The sequence below is a fragment of the Hemiscyllium ocellatum genome, chromosome 1 (assembly GCF_020745735.1).
Source record: "Hemiscyllium ocellatum isolate sHemOce1 chromosome 1, sHemOce1.pat.X.cur, whole genome shotgun sequence".
NCBI lineage: Eukaryota > Metazoa > Chordata > Chondrichthyes > Orectolobiformes > Hemiscylliidae > Hemiscyllium > Hemiscyllium ocellatum.
This window is the reverse complement of record NC_083401.1, coordinates 44,941,896-44,959,617: the sequence shown is the minus strand read 5'-3', so window position 1 is coordinate 44,959,617 and position 17,722 is coordinate 44,941,896. Positions and strand designations below refer to the sequence as shown.

Sequence of the window (17,722 nt, the reverse complement as noted above, 5' to 3'; positions counted from 1 at the left end):
GCCTGACCTGCTGCACTTCAACCAGCAACACATTTTCAGCTCTGATCTCCAGCACCTGCAGACCTCACCTTTTCCACTAAAATTGTCAAACCATATGCCATTAGTGAGAACCGCTGCTTTAGGGTCGCTATGTAATACTGCCTGGCGAAGACCACCACCCCCCCACCCCCACAAGACCAAACCGTTCCAGGACATAAAAGAGGTATGGCCGTTCCACCCGGTCAAACACTTACCAAGCCCAGAATTGACCTCTGCTGGCACACCTGGACCATGTTCAGCTCTCTTTAATGTTGTTAGATGACTCTATGACTCTATGGCCTGCAACCCTTAATAAAACCTGTCTGGTCCTCCTTTACAATGGAGGGCGATACCTTCTCCAACCTCAATGTCAGCATTTTCAACAAAATTTTGAAATCCATGTTTAATAGCGATACAAAGCACATTCCTCTGGGGCTTTCCCTCTCTTGAGAAAAGGGAGATATTATCTTCTATCAGAGAGGATGGGAGGCAGTACTGATTGTACGAATAATTGTACATGTCCCAACATTGGCCCAGCCAACATGTTTATTAACTTCTTATAAAACTCACTCTGGAATCGATCTGGCAATGCGCTTTACCGCTCTGGAGCTTCCTCACCGTCTCCTGTATCTCTTGGATGGTCAGAGGCACATTCCAAAGGAATGCCTTTTCCCAAATTACACCTGGGATGTCCAAGGTCTTAAAAAAGGACTCCATCTTCCTAATCTGTCGGCACAGCCCTCTGACAGGTACAACTCAGAATAGAATCACCTAAATGCCACATTAATCTTTTTGGAATCACAAGTGAGAGTACCAACACACTCTCTAATGGATGTGATAGATTTGGGGCACACTTCTCCCTGGCCAGATACGCCAAGTATTGACCCCGCTTATCACCATACTCAAATAACTTCTGTTTCATAAAGGAGATCTCCCTCTTTGCTGTTTGGGGGAGCGCAGAGTTCAGAGCAGCCCTGAGGGCTGTAATCCACTGTAATTTGATCACAGACAGCCTGCCAAAGTATGCTGTCTCGGCTGCCTTCAACTGGGTCTCAAGCATACGCTGGTGCTCTCCCCTCTGATGCTTCTGGGTCACCAAGTAAGAAATAATCAAACTCCTTGGCAATCTTCTTGAAGACCGACGGGTTACTGGTTGTACCTGAACTAATATCCAAAAAAAATTTAAATTCCCTCAAAAAATAGTCAGTAAACTTACTGTCCTTTAGGAGGAAAAGATCTATGCGCCAATGCCACAAGATTATCCCATTGCCTCTGGCCTTAACCTCCAGATACACTGCCGCATGGTCAGAAATGGCTATGTTCCCAATTCTGCAGGACAGCACCGAAGCCAAAAAGGCCGGTGTCAATCCTAGTGTGGCACTTGTGTGGGTTAGAGAAGAAGGTAAAATCCCTACCATCAGGGTGAAGACATCTCCACAGTTCCACCAGTTGTCTGGATTGCGGGGATATGCCCATGAGACCCCTGAGGTCTACCTTGGGGTCCAAAAGCAGGTTAAAGGCTCCCCCTATAATCGTATGATGTGCTCCAAGGACTATCAACCTGGAAAGTGCATCTGTTAAACATTTGAGGGGTTGTGCCAAGGGCAATATACATTCAAAATCCCATACTCCTCTCCATGTATTAAAGCTTTGAGGATCACATGCCACAAATATTCATCCTTAATTTAGTCAAACAGCTGAAATGGGAGAATTTTTTGGATAAGTATAGCTTCTCCTCTGCTTTCGAATTAAAGGATGAGAAAAACACCTGGCTGAACCTTCTCTGATGTAAATTTAAATGTTCCTTATCACCTTGATGTGTTTCTTGCAACATGACTACATCAACCCTTTCATTTCTAAGGCTCCAAAGTATCTTCTTTCTTTTAATCATTGAATGACTCTCCTTAATATTCCAGGCGCACCATTTAAATGGACAATTAGCCATAGCTGTCCGAGACAGCCCATGACCGAGGGGAAGAATCCTACTCATAACGTGCTGATTGAAAGCAGTATAAGATTTGTATAAACTTGAGAATATAACTACAAAAACTACCAAAGCAAAACTTTTTAAAACCTTCTACAATGAACCAACACATAAAACAAATAAAAGGAGACTTGCCCCCTTGCCCACAGGAGGCATTCACACTACCCACTAATCCCTCCATGACTCCTTCCAGCTGAAGCCACGCCCCAAACCCAGGCAAAAAACAAAGTAAAAATATATATGTATCTCACAACAAGAACATTAGAAGTGTGCATTCAACCCATCCCACCCATACTTCGACCTCAGTCAGTACTGATAAGAAAGAAAACCCCCAAAACCACACCCCGTCCCAGACCAAGATAGAGAAAAGGAAATAATAGAAAAAAGACAATGGGAGGGAAGAAAGAAGATAACAAAAGGCCCCTTACATATTAAAAGAGAAAAAAACACAGGTAAACAAGGTAAACCATAGAGAAAACAAAGAAAACACTATTGTCCATTTACTCGAACCAGCCAGTCTATTTTCAAGTGTCCAAGAAGTCCTTTGCCTTTCCTGATGAATCAAATTTATACACAGACCCTCCGTGGCTGAAATGTAACATGGTAAGATATCTTACAGAGTTCTGAATATTCAAGTCTCTCAGCCTCTTCATTATCTCATCAAAGGCTTTCCTCTCGTGGATCACAGCCACAGAAAAGTCCTGGAAAAACATAATTTTTGATCCCTTATATATCAGGGCCTGCGGATCCTTCCCCAGTGCTCTGGAAACCTCCAACATTATTTGCTTATCTCTATAGAGCTGGAGTCACACCAGGACCGGGCGGGACCCTGAGGGCCTGCTCGATTCATACCCAACCTGCCTCAAACTCCAGCCCCAAGAACTGCAGGAGCCATTGCTCCATAAAGCTAACTAGCTGGCTTGCTTCCTCCTGTTTCAGCAGCCCAATCAGACGAATGTTCTTCTGATGGCCTCGACTTTCATGGTCGCGATCTGCCCAGGATTCTGCCTGTCCAAGTCCTGGACCCGATCTGCCAAGGATTCTGCCATAGTTTCTAAAGCTGCGGTCTGTAGCTCCACCTGCTCCACATGCTGCCCAAGACGCTGGATCTCCTACTCATGATTTTGTAGTATGGCCGAGATTGGTTCCAGCCTGGTCCAGATCTCTTCCATTGCTGATTCGATCTTATCTTGGAGTTTCAGGATTTCTGATGAAGGGCTCCTGCCTGAAACGTCAATTCTCCTGTTACTCGGATGCTGCCTGACCTGCTGTGCTTTTCCAGCACCACTCTACTCAAGTCGACCAGAGTGTCCGCAGAGGCCGATGCTGCATCTGCAGGCACGTTTGTTGCTACAGGGAAGTACCCTGCTTGTTGTGATCTATGTGGACCTTTTTCCCCTAGTCATCTTTCCTGATCAACAAAACTAATACACAGCAATTCTGGGAACTTAAGATTTTTGATTTTTGCCATAATAGCTAAAAAAGGGAAGGCAAATGAACCATCTGCCTGGGTATGATGCAGAGCACAGCATGGCAGACCTACTACATCACCGCCATCTTGGATCTCTGGAACTTATCTCTTTAAAACAGTGAAAAGAGTGGAAATTAGAGAAACATGCAATTCTCCCTTCAAGAAACAAGTTAAGTGTTCAGGAATGTTTTAGTAAAATTGGTGGTTAATTGCTGTGCTGGATTCTCATATTCCGTGTGACAAGTTAATTAATCCAAATATATTTTCCATGATATGTGAAGATATATATCATATCTTTAATTCAGATCTGAGCTTAATGTAATTGAGCCTGGTAAAATACTGCAGTATAATGCTTAGAGCATTGAAATATCTGTGCTGCTGCTTCTTTGACAAAGTCTTGGGATAGTATTGACTACGGAGTATGGGTCTGGACCATTTTCGGGTCAGCCCTTAATCTGAGACTTGAATTGTCTAAGCCCACTTCATGGTGAACAGGTTGGTTGACCTATCTGTTCTACTCCATCAGTAATGGGGATATAAGCATGATAAAATAATTCCACCCCTTTATTAACACTGTCCACATTACTGCATTGTAAAAGTGTATTGTTTCTCTCACAACCTCCACCTCAGACTGTTCTCACAGAGCATTTGGCCTATGCAATAATTACATTATTAGTTGTATCATTGACTAACAGTAACCCCTTACTCCACAGTTAACCCACTTACAAAGAACAGTAATGGAACAGTAATGGTCTATGTGCAAATATCTTTGATTTTTCATTTGTTTTAGCTCATAAAAGTTACATTATTTTGCTCTGGTTCATTTAAGTTTCTCCCAAATGCAAATGGTTTTAATTCCACTACTCTATAAGGTAATTTAGACCTGCATTCTCTTTACATATCTCACATTTTCTGTATGAACAGGTAACATTTGCATATGGATTGTCAGAGAACATTCCCCATGACCACCTCACTAAGCAGATGATTGAGAAATAATCTCAAAGAATTCATTTACACTCACCAGTAACCACTTCTAAGACAGCATCATTTTGATGATATATATTCACAATATAAAAATATAACTATAAATAAAAGTCAAGATTTACGAGGATATTGCAAGGATTAGAGGATTTGAATTATAGGGAGAAGTTGAATAGGCTGGGGTTGTTTTCCTTGGAGAGTTGGAGGCTGAGGGGTAACCTTATAGAGGTTAATAAAATCATGAGGGGCATAGTTAGGATGAATAGTCAAGGTCTTTTTCCCAAGGTAGGGGAATCTAAAGTTAGAAGGCATAGTTTTAAAGTGAGAGGGGAAATATTTAGGAGGGACCTGAGGGGCAACTTCATCATGCAGAGAATGGTGTGTGTATGGAATGCACTGCCAGAGGAGGTGGGTTCAATTACAACATTGAAAAGGCATCTGGATGGGTATATGAATAGGAAGGGGTCAGAGGGATATGGGTCAAATGCTGGCAAATGGGACTAGATTAGTTTAGGATATCTAGCCGGCATGGACGAGTTGGACCGAAGGGTCATTTCCAAGTTGTATAATGCTATATGTTGTCCAGGATTAACTCAGTCTGTTTGCAATATTGGTATCACATTTGAGTTTGAAATGGGTTTCTGATGTCATATTCATGCCATTGCTGAAATCACCTATTTCCACTTCTGTAACATTGTCCAACTTTAACCCTGTTTCAGCACCTCTAAAAAATTATGGGTGGCATGGATAGGATGGCTGGATGGAAACATTTTCCCTTGTTAATTATATGAGAGAGCATAGGTTTAAGGGCGAGGGGGAAAATTTAAAGGAGTTGTGCAAGATAAGTTTTTTTTATACACAATATGGTAGGTTCCCAGTGCAGGCTGCCAGGGGAGGTGATAGAAACAGATGGATGGCAATGCCATCTAGACAGACACATGAACACAGCATTACAGACCATGTGCAGGGTTTGTGAGAAGATTTGTAGCTTGGGTGCTTGTTGTTGTGGTTCTGTTCGCCGAGCTGGGAATTTGTGTTGCAGATGTTTCATGCCCTGTCTAGGTGACATCCTCAGTGCTTGGGAGCCTCCTGTGAAGCGCTTCTGTGATGTTTCCTCCGGCATTTATAGTGGTTTGTCTCTGCCGCTTCCGGCTATCAGTTCCAGCTGTCCGTTGCAGTGGCCGGTATATTGGGTCCAGGTCGATGTGTTTGTTGATAGAATCTGTGGATGAGTGCCATGCCTCTAGGAATTCCCTGGCTGTTCTCTGTTTCACTTGTCCTATAATAGTAGTGTTGTCCCAGTCGAACTCATGTTGCTTGTCATCTGCATGTGTGGCTACTAAGGATAGCGTGTTGTTTTGTGGCTATGCAATCCCATGCAAGGACTGTACGAAACCACTACATAGGACAACATGAGCAAAACCAATGTAGTGTACAAAATCCCATGCAAGGACAACACAAAACACTACATAGGACAAACAGGAAGACAGCTAACGATCCACATCCATGAACACCAACTAGCCACAAAACAACACGATCAGCTATCCTTAGTAGCCACACACGCAGATGACAAGCAACATGAGTTCGACTGGGACAACCCTACTATTATAGGAAAAGCCAAACAGAGAACAGCCAGGGAATTCCTAGAGGCATGGCATTCATCCACAGATTCAATCAATAAGCACATTGACCTGGACCCAATACACCAACCACTGCAACGGACAGCTAGAACTGACAACTGGAAGCGGCAGAGAAAAACCACTATAAATGCCAGAGGAAACATCACAGAAGCGCTTCACAGGAGGCTCCCAAGCACTGAGGATGTCACCTAGACAGGGGATGAAACGTCTGCAACACAAATTCCCAGCTCAGTGAACAGAACCACAACTATGTGCAGGGAGATGGGATTAGTTTACAATGGCATCATGATCAACACAGACATGATGGGCTGAAGTGCCAGTTCCTGTATTGTACTGTTCTATGTTCTATGGATCATTGTCTCGGTCCCAGCAATGCTCTTAAACTTTCTCATTCCACCTCTTTGTCCCTTGCTTTCCTCCTGTCAGATTCTTCTTAAAAGCAAACATCAAACACCTGATCTAATGTGTCCTTGTGGCTTGGTATCATGCTTTGTTTTGTAATATTCTTGTAAAGAAGCATTTCATTAATGCCACTCCTCCAATATGATTTTCTGATTCATAGAGGCCAATGTTGGAATCACCTGGAGTTAATGAAGCTGAGACATGTGTGGCTGAGCTGTGTTCTAAATATCGTCAGATCCTGGAACAGATCAAAATAAAGGATGCCCAACTCCGTGCTATTCAGTGGGAAAACAAAGAGCTATTAACAAAGGTAAGAAATATTAATGATTGTGGCAGAAATGTTCTTCAATGGAAAGATAAAATTACTACAGGTCTGGAAATTTAAGTTGACATTCAGTGCAATACTGAGGGAGTGCTGCATACTGTATTCAAATACTGCATTTCCTAGAAATCCGAAATTTAAAAAAGCAGAAAATGAATGTGAGTTTGCTCGCTGACCTGTAAGGTTCATTTTCAGACGTTTCCACACCATACTAGGTAACATCTTCTACTAGGCACCAAAAAAGCTTCACCTGAGACTCACTGATGATGTCACCTATTATGGTGATGAAACATCTGAAAATAAACCTTCTAGCTCAACTACCAAACTTACATCCAGAACCTCAGCCTGACCTAAAAGTCTTCTCAAAATTGGCTGAAGCAGAAAATGCTGGAAAACTTCAACAGGTCTGCCAGTACCTGTGGAGAGAGGTCAGATTTAATGCTTTGGGTCTGATATGGCTCTTCTTCAGAACTGGTTTTGATTCGGACTCGAAACATTGAGTCAGTTTTTCTCTCCATAGATGCTGCCAGACCTTTTCTGTTTTTACGTGCATTATGAATGTTAAACTGAGGCCTCATACGCCCATTTATTTGAGAGTAAAAGATACCATGCTATTTCTTATATTGTATGAGGACTATTCTCCCCTCAATAAATATCACCTAAAAAGAATATTGAACTGTTTATTACTACTTAAAGATTTTTTTTTGTGCAACATGAGTGCATGTCTGCTTCAATTCAGCTGTCATCATTCTTTAATGTAATTGCTTTTCTGTTTTGCATTTTTCTATTCCTACCTAATTTACTGCTGGTCTACTCTGTGAATTAAATACATTGTACTATAATAGTTATATAAGCAAAAGCTTGGAAAAAGTACTATGTGACCATTTGTCATGTTAATATATATTATTGTAAAATACTTGTGAATACAGTGACCATAATCTGTATCTAGACACAAAACTGTTAGGCCAATTACGAATATCATATTTGTTCACATTCATGTAATTGGAGACTGTGCAGGCATTGGTTTCAGCCTTGTCTGCTCCCAGTTTGTAGAGGAACTGATGTTGGATTGGGGTGGAAAAAGTTAAATCATGCAACACCAGATTATAGTCCAACAGGTTTGTTTGGAAGGAATTCTCATGTGTGTCTCTGTTTGGCTTGTCCTAGAATGGGGATGTTGTCCCAGTCAAAGTGGTATCTTTCCTCATCTGTATGTAAAGACCACAAACCCACCGACACACTAAAACAGTAGCTAGTGAACTTGAAAGACCCTATACAGACAACAAACAAAACTAATGTCATTTACAAAATACCTTGCAAGAATGGTAACAAACATTATATTGGACAAACAAGCAGCAAACCTAGCCACCAGGATACATGAATATCAACGAGCCAAAAAAAGACATGACGCACTCTCACTTGTATTTTTACATTCAGGTGAAGAAGGACACCACTTCGACTGAGGAGTGGCAGATAGAGTTTAACTTAGATAAATGTGAGGTGTTGCATTTTGGGAAAACAAACTTAGCAGGACTTATACACTTAATGAGAAGGTCCTAGGGAGTGTTGCTGAACAAAAAGACCTTGGAGTGCAGGTTCATAGCTCCTTGAAAGTGGGGTCACAGGTAGATAGGATAGTGAAGAAGGTGTTTGGTATGCTTTCCTTTATTGGTCAGAGTATTGAGCACAGGAGTTGGGAGATCATATTGCAGCTGTACAAGGCATTGGTTAGGCCACTGTTGGAATATTGTGAGCAATTCTGGCCTCCTTCCTATTGGAAAGATGTTGTGAAACTTGAAAGGGTTCAGAAAAGATTTACAAGAATGTTGCCAGGGTTGGAGGATTTGAGCTACAGGGAAAGGCTGAACAGGCTGGGGCTGTTTTCCCTGGACCATCGGAGGCTGAGGGGTAACCTTATAGAGGTTTCCAAAATTATGAGTGGCATGGATAGAATAAATAGACAGTCTTTACCCTGGGGTCATGGAGTCTAGAACTAGAGGACATAGGTCTAGGGTGAAAGGGGAAAGATATAAAAGAGACCTAAGGGGCAACTTTTTCATGCAGAGAATGGTACGTGTATGGAATGAACTGCCAGAGGAAGTGGTGGAGGCTGGTACAATTGCAACATTTAAGAGGCATTTGGATGGGTATATGGATAGTGAGGGTTTGGAGGATTTGGAGGGATATGGGCTGGGTGCTGGCAGGTGGGACTAGATTGGGTTGGGATATCTGGTCAGCATGGACGGGTTGGACCGAAGGGTCTATTTCCATGCTGTATATCTCTATGACTCTATGACTCTATAACTGGGATAACACATCCATCCTAGGACAAGCCAAACAGAGACATATGCGAGAATTCCTCAAAGCATGGCACTCCAACCAGAACATTATAAACAAACAAATTGACTTGGATCATATTTGCCATCCCCGAGAAAAAGAACAAGAAATGACATCACCACAGGAAATGATATCACCAACTCAAGGAAACCTAAACACATAAATAAAAAGCGGGCTATACCACCAGTGCTTCACCTGAGGTTCACTGATGATGTTACCTAGTATGGTGATGAAACATCTGAAACCAAACCTTCCAGCTCAACGAGCAAGCTTACATCCATTACTAAATTATCAATATTTTATAAATTCCATTTTGGAAATTGAACCAGTCTGACCCAAGCCTGGGATATAGACAGACTCTAACCCCACACCTTTGATGCATTGTCTGAGCTGTCACCATTTTTATAAAACTTTAAGTTATCTTGAGAATGTGCTGTAAAAGAAGCTCTTGGATTTACATATTAATGAACCAAAATGTGCAACCCATTCTAAAAGATGACAAACAAATCTAGGTTTGTTCAGTATATCATTTCGGTTGCATGACAATGCAATGTTTTGCTATAAATTCTGTGTCTTATGGTCCTGCAAAACAGTTACCTGATAAAGGAGCAGTGCTCTGAAAACTTGCTCCACATTTGTAATTGAAAATTGTCCCCTTAATCTTGGAACAAAGCTTGTCTGGAGTCTTAAATAAACCAACCTCTTGGCAACTTAACAATACATTGGCAAAGATATTGTGGATGAACAGTTGTGGACAAAACAACTAACAATGGTTGGGTTTTACTTCCCTGAGAAATACCTGCATCCTTGTCCCACATATGTGATGATTGATTTCTTAAGAGCACTTCTGTTTGCATCAGTTATGACTTCACTCAACAGAGACTTTACCCTGACATGCCCTGATTTCAACCTTGCTTATGCTTCTTGATGAAACAGTGAATGCTGCCTTTACATCATAGACATTTACCCCTGCCCTCTGTCATTGTGTACCTGTGTCTGGATTATCTCTCTGAGTTTTAGAGCCTATTAATTCTGGTCGAGTTTTAGGCAGGTTGGAATCTAGAACAGCTGAAAATATGTTGCTGGTTAAAGCACAGCAGGTTAGGCAGCATCCAAGGAACAGGAAATTCGACGTTTCGGGCATAAGCCAACGTCGAATTTCCTGTTCCTTGGATGCTGCCTAACCTGCTGTGCTTTAACCAGCAACACATTTTCAGCTGTGATCTCCAGCATCTGCAGACCTAATTTTTTACCTGGAATCTAGAACAAAACTGTTGATGCTGAATATCAGAAAAACCGAAAGTGCTGGAGGAACTCAGCAGGTCTGCCGGCGTCTGTGAAGAGAGAAAAATGTTAACGTTTTGAATACAGTGATTCTTCATCAGAACTGGGATTTAGAATATTGGAGGATAATGGAAGCTGTGGGAACCTGAAAAAAAGAGACATGTTGTCAATGTATTTCAACTTGCAGTCATCTGAACAGTCACAAGAATAGCAAACCTCAAAGGTAACAATTTATGCTGCATGGAAAACAGGATGCAGATTCATAGGCAACTGATTTCTAATTGGCTGAGGTTTTGCTATAAAATATGCACCAGGGAATAGAAAATTTGTTAACAGCTGCCATGAGCAATGCATATGGAACGTGTTCCCCAAGCGTTTATTTGAGAATGCAAAACATCTTAACAATTTCCTTTAGTCTGCACAATGTTGGTCAATGCATATGAATATATATATAATTTTTGAGTGAGTAACGTGAGCCACATTGTGAGCCCTATTGCTAATCTAAAATTGATTGTCAGTTCAATTCTTGATACACTCAGGTTTGTTCAATAACTGCTGCCAAATTATGAAATGCTATCTACCTAGACTTCCAAAAGCCCTTTGATAAGGTGCCTCACAGGAGGCTGCTGAATAAGCTAAGGGCCCATGGTGTTTGAGGTGAGCTACTGACATGGATTGAGGATTGGCTGTCTGACCAAAGGCAGAGAGTGGGAATAGCAGCTGGTGACAAGTGGTGTCCCGTAGCATTCAGTGTTAGAGTCCCAGCTGTTCACTTTATATATAAATGATCTGGATGAAGAGACCGGGGGCATTCTGGTGAAGTTTGCTGATGATACAAAGTTAGGTGGACAGGCAGGTAATTCTGAGGAGGTGAGGTGGCTACAGAAAAATTTAGACAGTTTAAGAAAATGGTCCAAGAAATGGCTGATGAAATTCAATGTGAGCAAATGTGAGGTCTTGCACTTTGGAAAAAAGAACACAAGCATGGACTATTTTGTAAATAGTGAGAAAATTCATAAAGCCAAAGGTTCAAAGGGATTTGGGCGTGCTTGTACAGGATTCTCTAAAGGTTGACTTGTAGGTTGAGTCTGTGGTTAAGAAAGCAAATGTAATATTGTCATTTATTTCAAGAGGGTTGGAATGTAAAACCAGTGAGTTGGTACTAAGACTTTATAAAGCTCTGGTTAGGCCCCATATAGAATACTGTGTCCAGTTTTGGGCCCCACACTTCAGGAAGGACATACTGGCACTGGAGTGTGTCCAGCGGAGATTCCTGGAATACGATGAATAGCTGAGGATCCTGGGATTGTATTCATTAGAGTTCAGAAGGTTGAGGGGAGATCTAATAGAAACTTACAAGATAATGCATGCTTAGAAAGGGTGGATGATGGGAAATTGTTTCCGTCAGGCGGGGATACTAGGACTCATGGGCACAGCCTTAGAATTAGGGAGGTTCCATCAGGGAATCCTCCAGCCACAAGGGATGAACTCAGATTTCTCCAGTTTCCTCATTTCCCCTCCCCCCACCTTGTCTCAGTCGATTCCCTTGAACTCAGCACCGCCTTCCTAACCTGCAATTTTCTTCCTGACCTCTCCACCCCCACCCCACTCCGGCCTATCACCCTCACCTTGACCTCCTTCCACCTATCGCATTTCCATTGCCCCTCCCCCAAGTCCCTCCTCCCTACCTTTTATCTTAGCCTGCTGGACACACTTTCCTCATTCCTGATGAAGAGCTTTTGCCCGAAACGTTGAATTTCCTGTTCCTTGGATGCTGCCTGACCTGCTGCGCTTTAACCAGCAACACATTTTCAGCTAGAATTAGGGAGGGTCAATTTAAAATGGAAATGAGGAGACATTTCTTCAGCCAGAGAGTGGTGGGCCTGTGGAATTCATTGCCACAGAGTGCAGTGGAGGCCAGGACACTAAATGTCTTCAAGGCCGAGATTGATAGATTCTTAATCTCGCAAAGAATTAAGGGATACGGGGAGAGTGCGGGTAATTGGCATTGAAATGCCCATCAGCCATGATTGAATGGCGGAGTGGATTCAATGGGCCGAATGGCCTTAGTTCCACTCCTATTTCTTATGATCTTTTATCATATATAATGTTGGACACTATGATCTGAGATTTTATATTAATAGAGAGATTGTCCAAAATGTCATCAGAGAAGTAATAGTCCTGATCTTTTTCACCAGGATGAGTGAAGTTAAGTGGAAATGTGAATTGGGACAGGTTGTACTTTGCATATCTTGTGAAGTGCGCAGTTTAAAATAAAATACAATTTATGCTTCTGGATATCCAAAATACAACTTGTTTTAATTTAAAAAGGAGATCTAAAGATGTTGTAGGTCTTTGGAATGGTACGGTGCCCTGTTGAAGAAGCCTTCTTTGTTCATAATTGTGTCACCATAATTTTACCTACTCCAAGCCATTCATTAGAGAGCGACAATTGATGGTGATTTCACCTGATGGCCACCATACCTCAGGCAAGGGGAAGGATTGAGAAGGAGAGTCCTCCATGGCAACCTCAGCTAATACAGGAGTTGAACCCACACGATTGGCATCAAACTACTATGTAAACCAACTGTCAACCCAACTGAGCTAAACCAACACCCCGCTTTGTTCATGCTGGCATTTACAACACAAAAGTGCATGGTGATGACATCTCCAACAAGAAAGAGAACGTAACCATTGTCTCTTCACATTCAATGACATTATCATCACTGAATTAAACATAGCAATATCCCGAGAGTAAACATTGACTAGAAATGGAACTGGACCAGTAATAGAACTAAAGAGCAGGTTGGAGGCTAGGCTAGTAACTCACCACTTGTCACCCAAAATTCTGTCTACCATATGCAAGGCAGAAATGTGAGGGAATGCTCCACACTTGTCTGAATGGGTGTGGATCTCATAACACTCAAGAAGATTGACACTATTCAGGGCCATTTAATTGGCACCCCATCCATAATTTTTGACTTTTATTCCCTTCATAATTGATGCACAATTGTCTCTGTATGCACCATCTACACAATGCACTGCAGTAATTCACCAAGGCTCCTTCAACAGCACTTTCCAAACCTGTGATCTTTACTATCTCAAAGGACAAGAGGAGCAAATACATGTAAACATCACGAACTCCATGTTCCCCTACCACAATCCTGATGTGGAACTATACCATTGTTTTTCCATTGACATGGGATCAAAATTCTAGAGCTTCCACCTAAACAGGACTGTAACATTTCAAGAAGGCAGCTTATCCCAACTTCTCCAAGACAATTTGCATCATAACAGTCTTTGACTCCCCCAAACTAATTTACCCTCCTTGAGGTCCCATGAAATTAGAAAAAAAAAACTTGTCTGGTAACTTGTTGATAAATGATTGGGTCCAAATGAACAAATAGTTGATTAAGTAAATTCAGTTTTACAACTTGCTCTGGTGAGATGTGACAATAGTGGAACACGGTGATAAATATACAATGTTATCTTGTGGGCAGCACGGTGGCACAGTGGTTAGCACTGCTGCCTCACAGCACCAGTGACCCGGGTTCAATTCCCGACTCAGGTGACTGACTGTGTGTAATGTTTACACATTCTCCTTGTGTCTGTGTTTGCTCCGGTTTCCTCCCACAGTCCAAAAATGTGCAGGTTAGGTGAATTGGCCATGCTAAATTTCCCGTAGTGTTAGGTGAAGGGGTAAAGGCAGGGGGATGGGTGGTTGCGCTTCGGCGAGTCAGTGTGGTCTTGTTGGGCCGAAGGGCCTGTTTCCACACTGTAAGTAATCTAATCTAAAAAAGAAGGATAAGTACACAGCTCAGGGAAGAAGGGGTAGAGTCAAATTTTCATGGGGTGTTTCCTGTTTATGTGTTGCAGAAACATCATTGAATAGCTAGAAACATAGTATAAACTACACATAGACATCCACTTCGACTAAAGTTCTAACAAGAAACTGGGTGCCATTCTGTGGTAACTGAGTCACTTCAATTTACTGAGCATTACAATTTGATGGCATTACTGTCATTGTGTTGTTGTTACACATAAGAGGCAATGTAATTAGTTTTACTCAAGAGTGATTTCAGCAGAGTTTGCTGTCCACAAATCATGCAAATAATTTCCTGTGGAAGTTGGCAGAAATTCAAAATTGTCCCAGGTCACTTATCAGGAAACCAGTTTCATCAAGTATTTTGAAAGTCTCTTATTTATATAGCGAGCAATGCGAAGTCATTCGAGCTCTACTTATAACATGTCACACAATCAATCTTTTCAGCAGTCAGGAGGAAATGGTGCCATTGAAACAAAATTAGGGGAATTGCCAACCTCCTTAAGACCACAAGAACACTGAAAATTGTATTGCAATAACTTCATGGAAGCATTTTTCACTTGGTCTGAGGAGATTACAACATAGTTTAATAAAACAATCAGCACAGTTATTGTCTTCATCCATACTGTAACACACAAAACAAAAAATAAAGTGAAAAAGCAAATTACTGAGGATGCTGGAATCTGAAACCAAAAGATAAAATGCTGGAAAATCTCAGCAGGTCTGGCAGCATCTGTTAGGAGAGAAAAGAGCTGACGTTTCGAGTCTAACTGACCCTTTGTCAAAGCTAAAAGTAAGTCGATGCTGTGAGAGAGAAGTATCAAGTGCTTTCATGTGGCGGCGCATGGCCCTGAGTGTGGCTTTTAGGATGCAGCGAGATCAGAAGTTGGAATAATGTTGTATATCGTGCAAGTACCTGTAATCCTGGAGACTGCATGCAGGGTGGAATTTGTGTTGAAATCCTGTCGGAGAGAAGAGCAGTACTTCTTCAGGGTAGGCATTTCCTGGGAGAGAGGTGGCAGTGGGTTAAACACTGGATAAAAGTAAATTACTGTGGATGCTGGAATCTGAAACCAAAAGAGAAAATGCTGGAAAATCTCAGCAGGTCTGGCAGCATCTGTTAGGAGAGAAAAGAGTTGATGTTTTGAGTCTATCTGACCCTTTGTCAAAGCTAAAATAAAGTAATTTTCTCACAATATACAGCCCCAATTTAAATTGGAAGTGTCAGTGGTGAGGCCTGTCAACAACATGAATGAGTTGAGAATGGCATTTTATAATTCTCTGTTGCATCACAGAGATGCCAAGGGGGACATTCATAAGCTGGTCATGGCAAAAGTCAAGAGTTCTCATCCCTCTTACGATAAAAGTTGAATAACCTTCCAGAATTGCCGGTGGCCAGAAGGGTGTGGAAACGAGAAGTGGAAGTTGACTATTGAGTCCATCAACCCTGCTCCTGCTCTGTCGTTCAACAGATTCCTCGCTGCTCTGGGTGGGCATTGAATTCCACATTCCCCTTTACCCCCAGATAATCCCTCACTAAAACATTGTGGGGGGGTTACCTGAAACTTAACTAGTCTCATCATATAGACAGAAAGGCTACAAGAGCAGGTCAAAGACTAGGAAAACTGTGGCAAGTAACTCACCTCTTGAAACCCAAAGTCTGTCCACCAACTGCAAAGCACAAATCAAGATTGGAGTCAAGAGTGTGGTGCTGGAAAGCACAGCAATTCAGGAAGCATCTGAGAAGCAGGAGAATCGATGTTTCAGCATAAGCCCTTCATCAGCCCTTCAACAGTCCTCGCGTTCTCCTACAAATCAAGATTGTGATGGAATACTCCCCACTGGCCTGGATAAGGGCAACAACACTCAAGGAACTTAACACAACCTAGGACAAAGCAGCCCGCTTGATTGGCACCACATCCACTCCCTCCACATCGATGCTCAGTAGCTGCAGTGTGTACTATCTACAAGATGAACTGTCAAAACTCTGCAGAAAAATCCTGAGACAGCACCTTCCAAATCCAAGACCTCTTCCATCCAGAAGGATCAGAACAGCAGATACGTAAAAACACCAACAACTGCAAGTTCTCCCCCCTGCGCAGTCACTATCCTAACTTGGAAATATATTGCCGTTCTTTCACTGTCGCTGGGTCAAAATCCTCTGAATGGTGTTGTGCAGAGGCGCATGCGTTGCAGCAGTTCAAGAAGGCAGTTCAGTACTACCTTCCTAAGGGCAACTAAAAATACTGGCCACAAGTGAATATATTTTTAAAAACCCTTTGATTTACTTGCTTAATAAGAATGAATCTAGCTCCACCTAAAAATATTCATTGTACTTGCCTCCAATACCTTCTGAGGTAGAGAAGTTTAAAGTTGGGTAGGCTTTCCAATGGTCTTACTTTGGTGTGCTGTTTATCAACATTAAGAGGTAAGTAAACCAGTTAAGGCAAGTAGATAAATTGTCATGCCTAATGAAACAAGTGAGGTGAGGTCAGAAATTTAAAGGCATGAGGTGTTAAAATGGGAGAAGAGGTTTTAGGTTGGTGTAATGCAGTTTTAGTATCTTAAGCAAGTTACAAAATATAATTCAACATAAGAAGGAAATGTTGCTTTTAAATTGATACTAAAGGTAGGCAAGCAAGAAGTGGGAAGTGTGTGTAGTCTGTTATATGTTTACCCGGCTGAAGGTAAGAAACTTATTGTGGCACTTCTGTGTTTCTCTGCAGAATTGTTGTTGTTAGTACCTGAGAGAGTTAATTGACATCACAAAACTAGTTCCACATCAGGATATAAAGGACAGTTCTTGGTAGGAGCGCACCACTTTGTTGTAGTCTTGCTGTGTGTAACAGTAATGAGTACTTGCTCTTAAGTTAAGCCTGCAGTCTTCAAGACACCATTATGTATCTCAGCTACGATGGAGCCGGCTGTGGTTTAGTGATACTTTCACTGAACCAGCAACTCAGAACTCCAGGTTTATGTTATAGGGACATGGGCTTAAATCCAATTATGGCATATAGTAAAGTTTAAATTCAATCAAAATTTGGAATGGCAGCCAATATAGTCACTGTAAATTGTTGTAAAAGTTCACCTGGTTCATTCTACCATTTACAGAAGGAGGTCTGCTATTCTTACTTGGGGTGGTCTTAATGCCAGTCCAGATGGACAGCAGTGTGGTTGACGCTTAACTGCTCTCTGAGCATTTAGGTATGGGCAATAAATACTGATCCAGCCAGCAATGTCCATATTCTATGCAAGAATAAAAGAAATCTAGCAAACCTTTACTGTTTATCTGCTGAAGACCTGGGGTGGAATTATATAGGGCCCTGAAAGACATAATTTGTGTCAAGAAATCTGGGAGAAGTCAACAAGGCATGTCTTGATGGCGAGAGCAACAAGTTATATTTTCCAACAGAAACCAGGACATGAGGGCAAATTTCTCACTAGGGAGCAGAAGGATGTC

The 17,722-nt window shown here is 41.8% G+C and overlaps 1 protein-coding gene across 1 annotated transcript in view; it reads left to right on the top strand.

Annotated features, from left to right (window-relative positions):
• The window catches only part of LOC132818269 (coiled-coil domain-containing protein 68-like), a 77,738-nt gene that overhangs the window by 16,852 nt on the left and 43,164 nt on the right, over positions 1–17,722 (top strand). Inside the window, exon 4 of the mRNA XM_060829096.1 lies at positions 6,657–6,806. Coding sequence (XP_060685079.1) covers positions 6,657–6,806 — 150 coding nt within the window. The remainder of the gene's footprint in view (positions 1–6,656; positions 6,807–17,722) is intronic.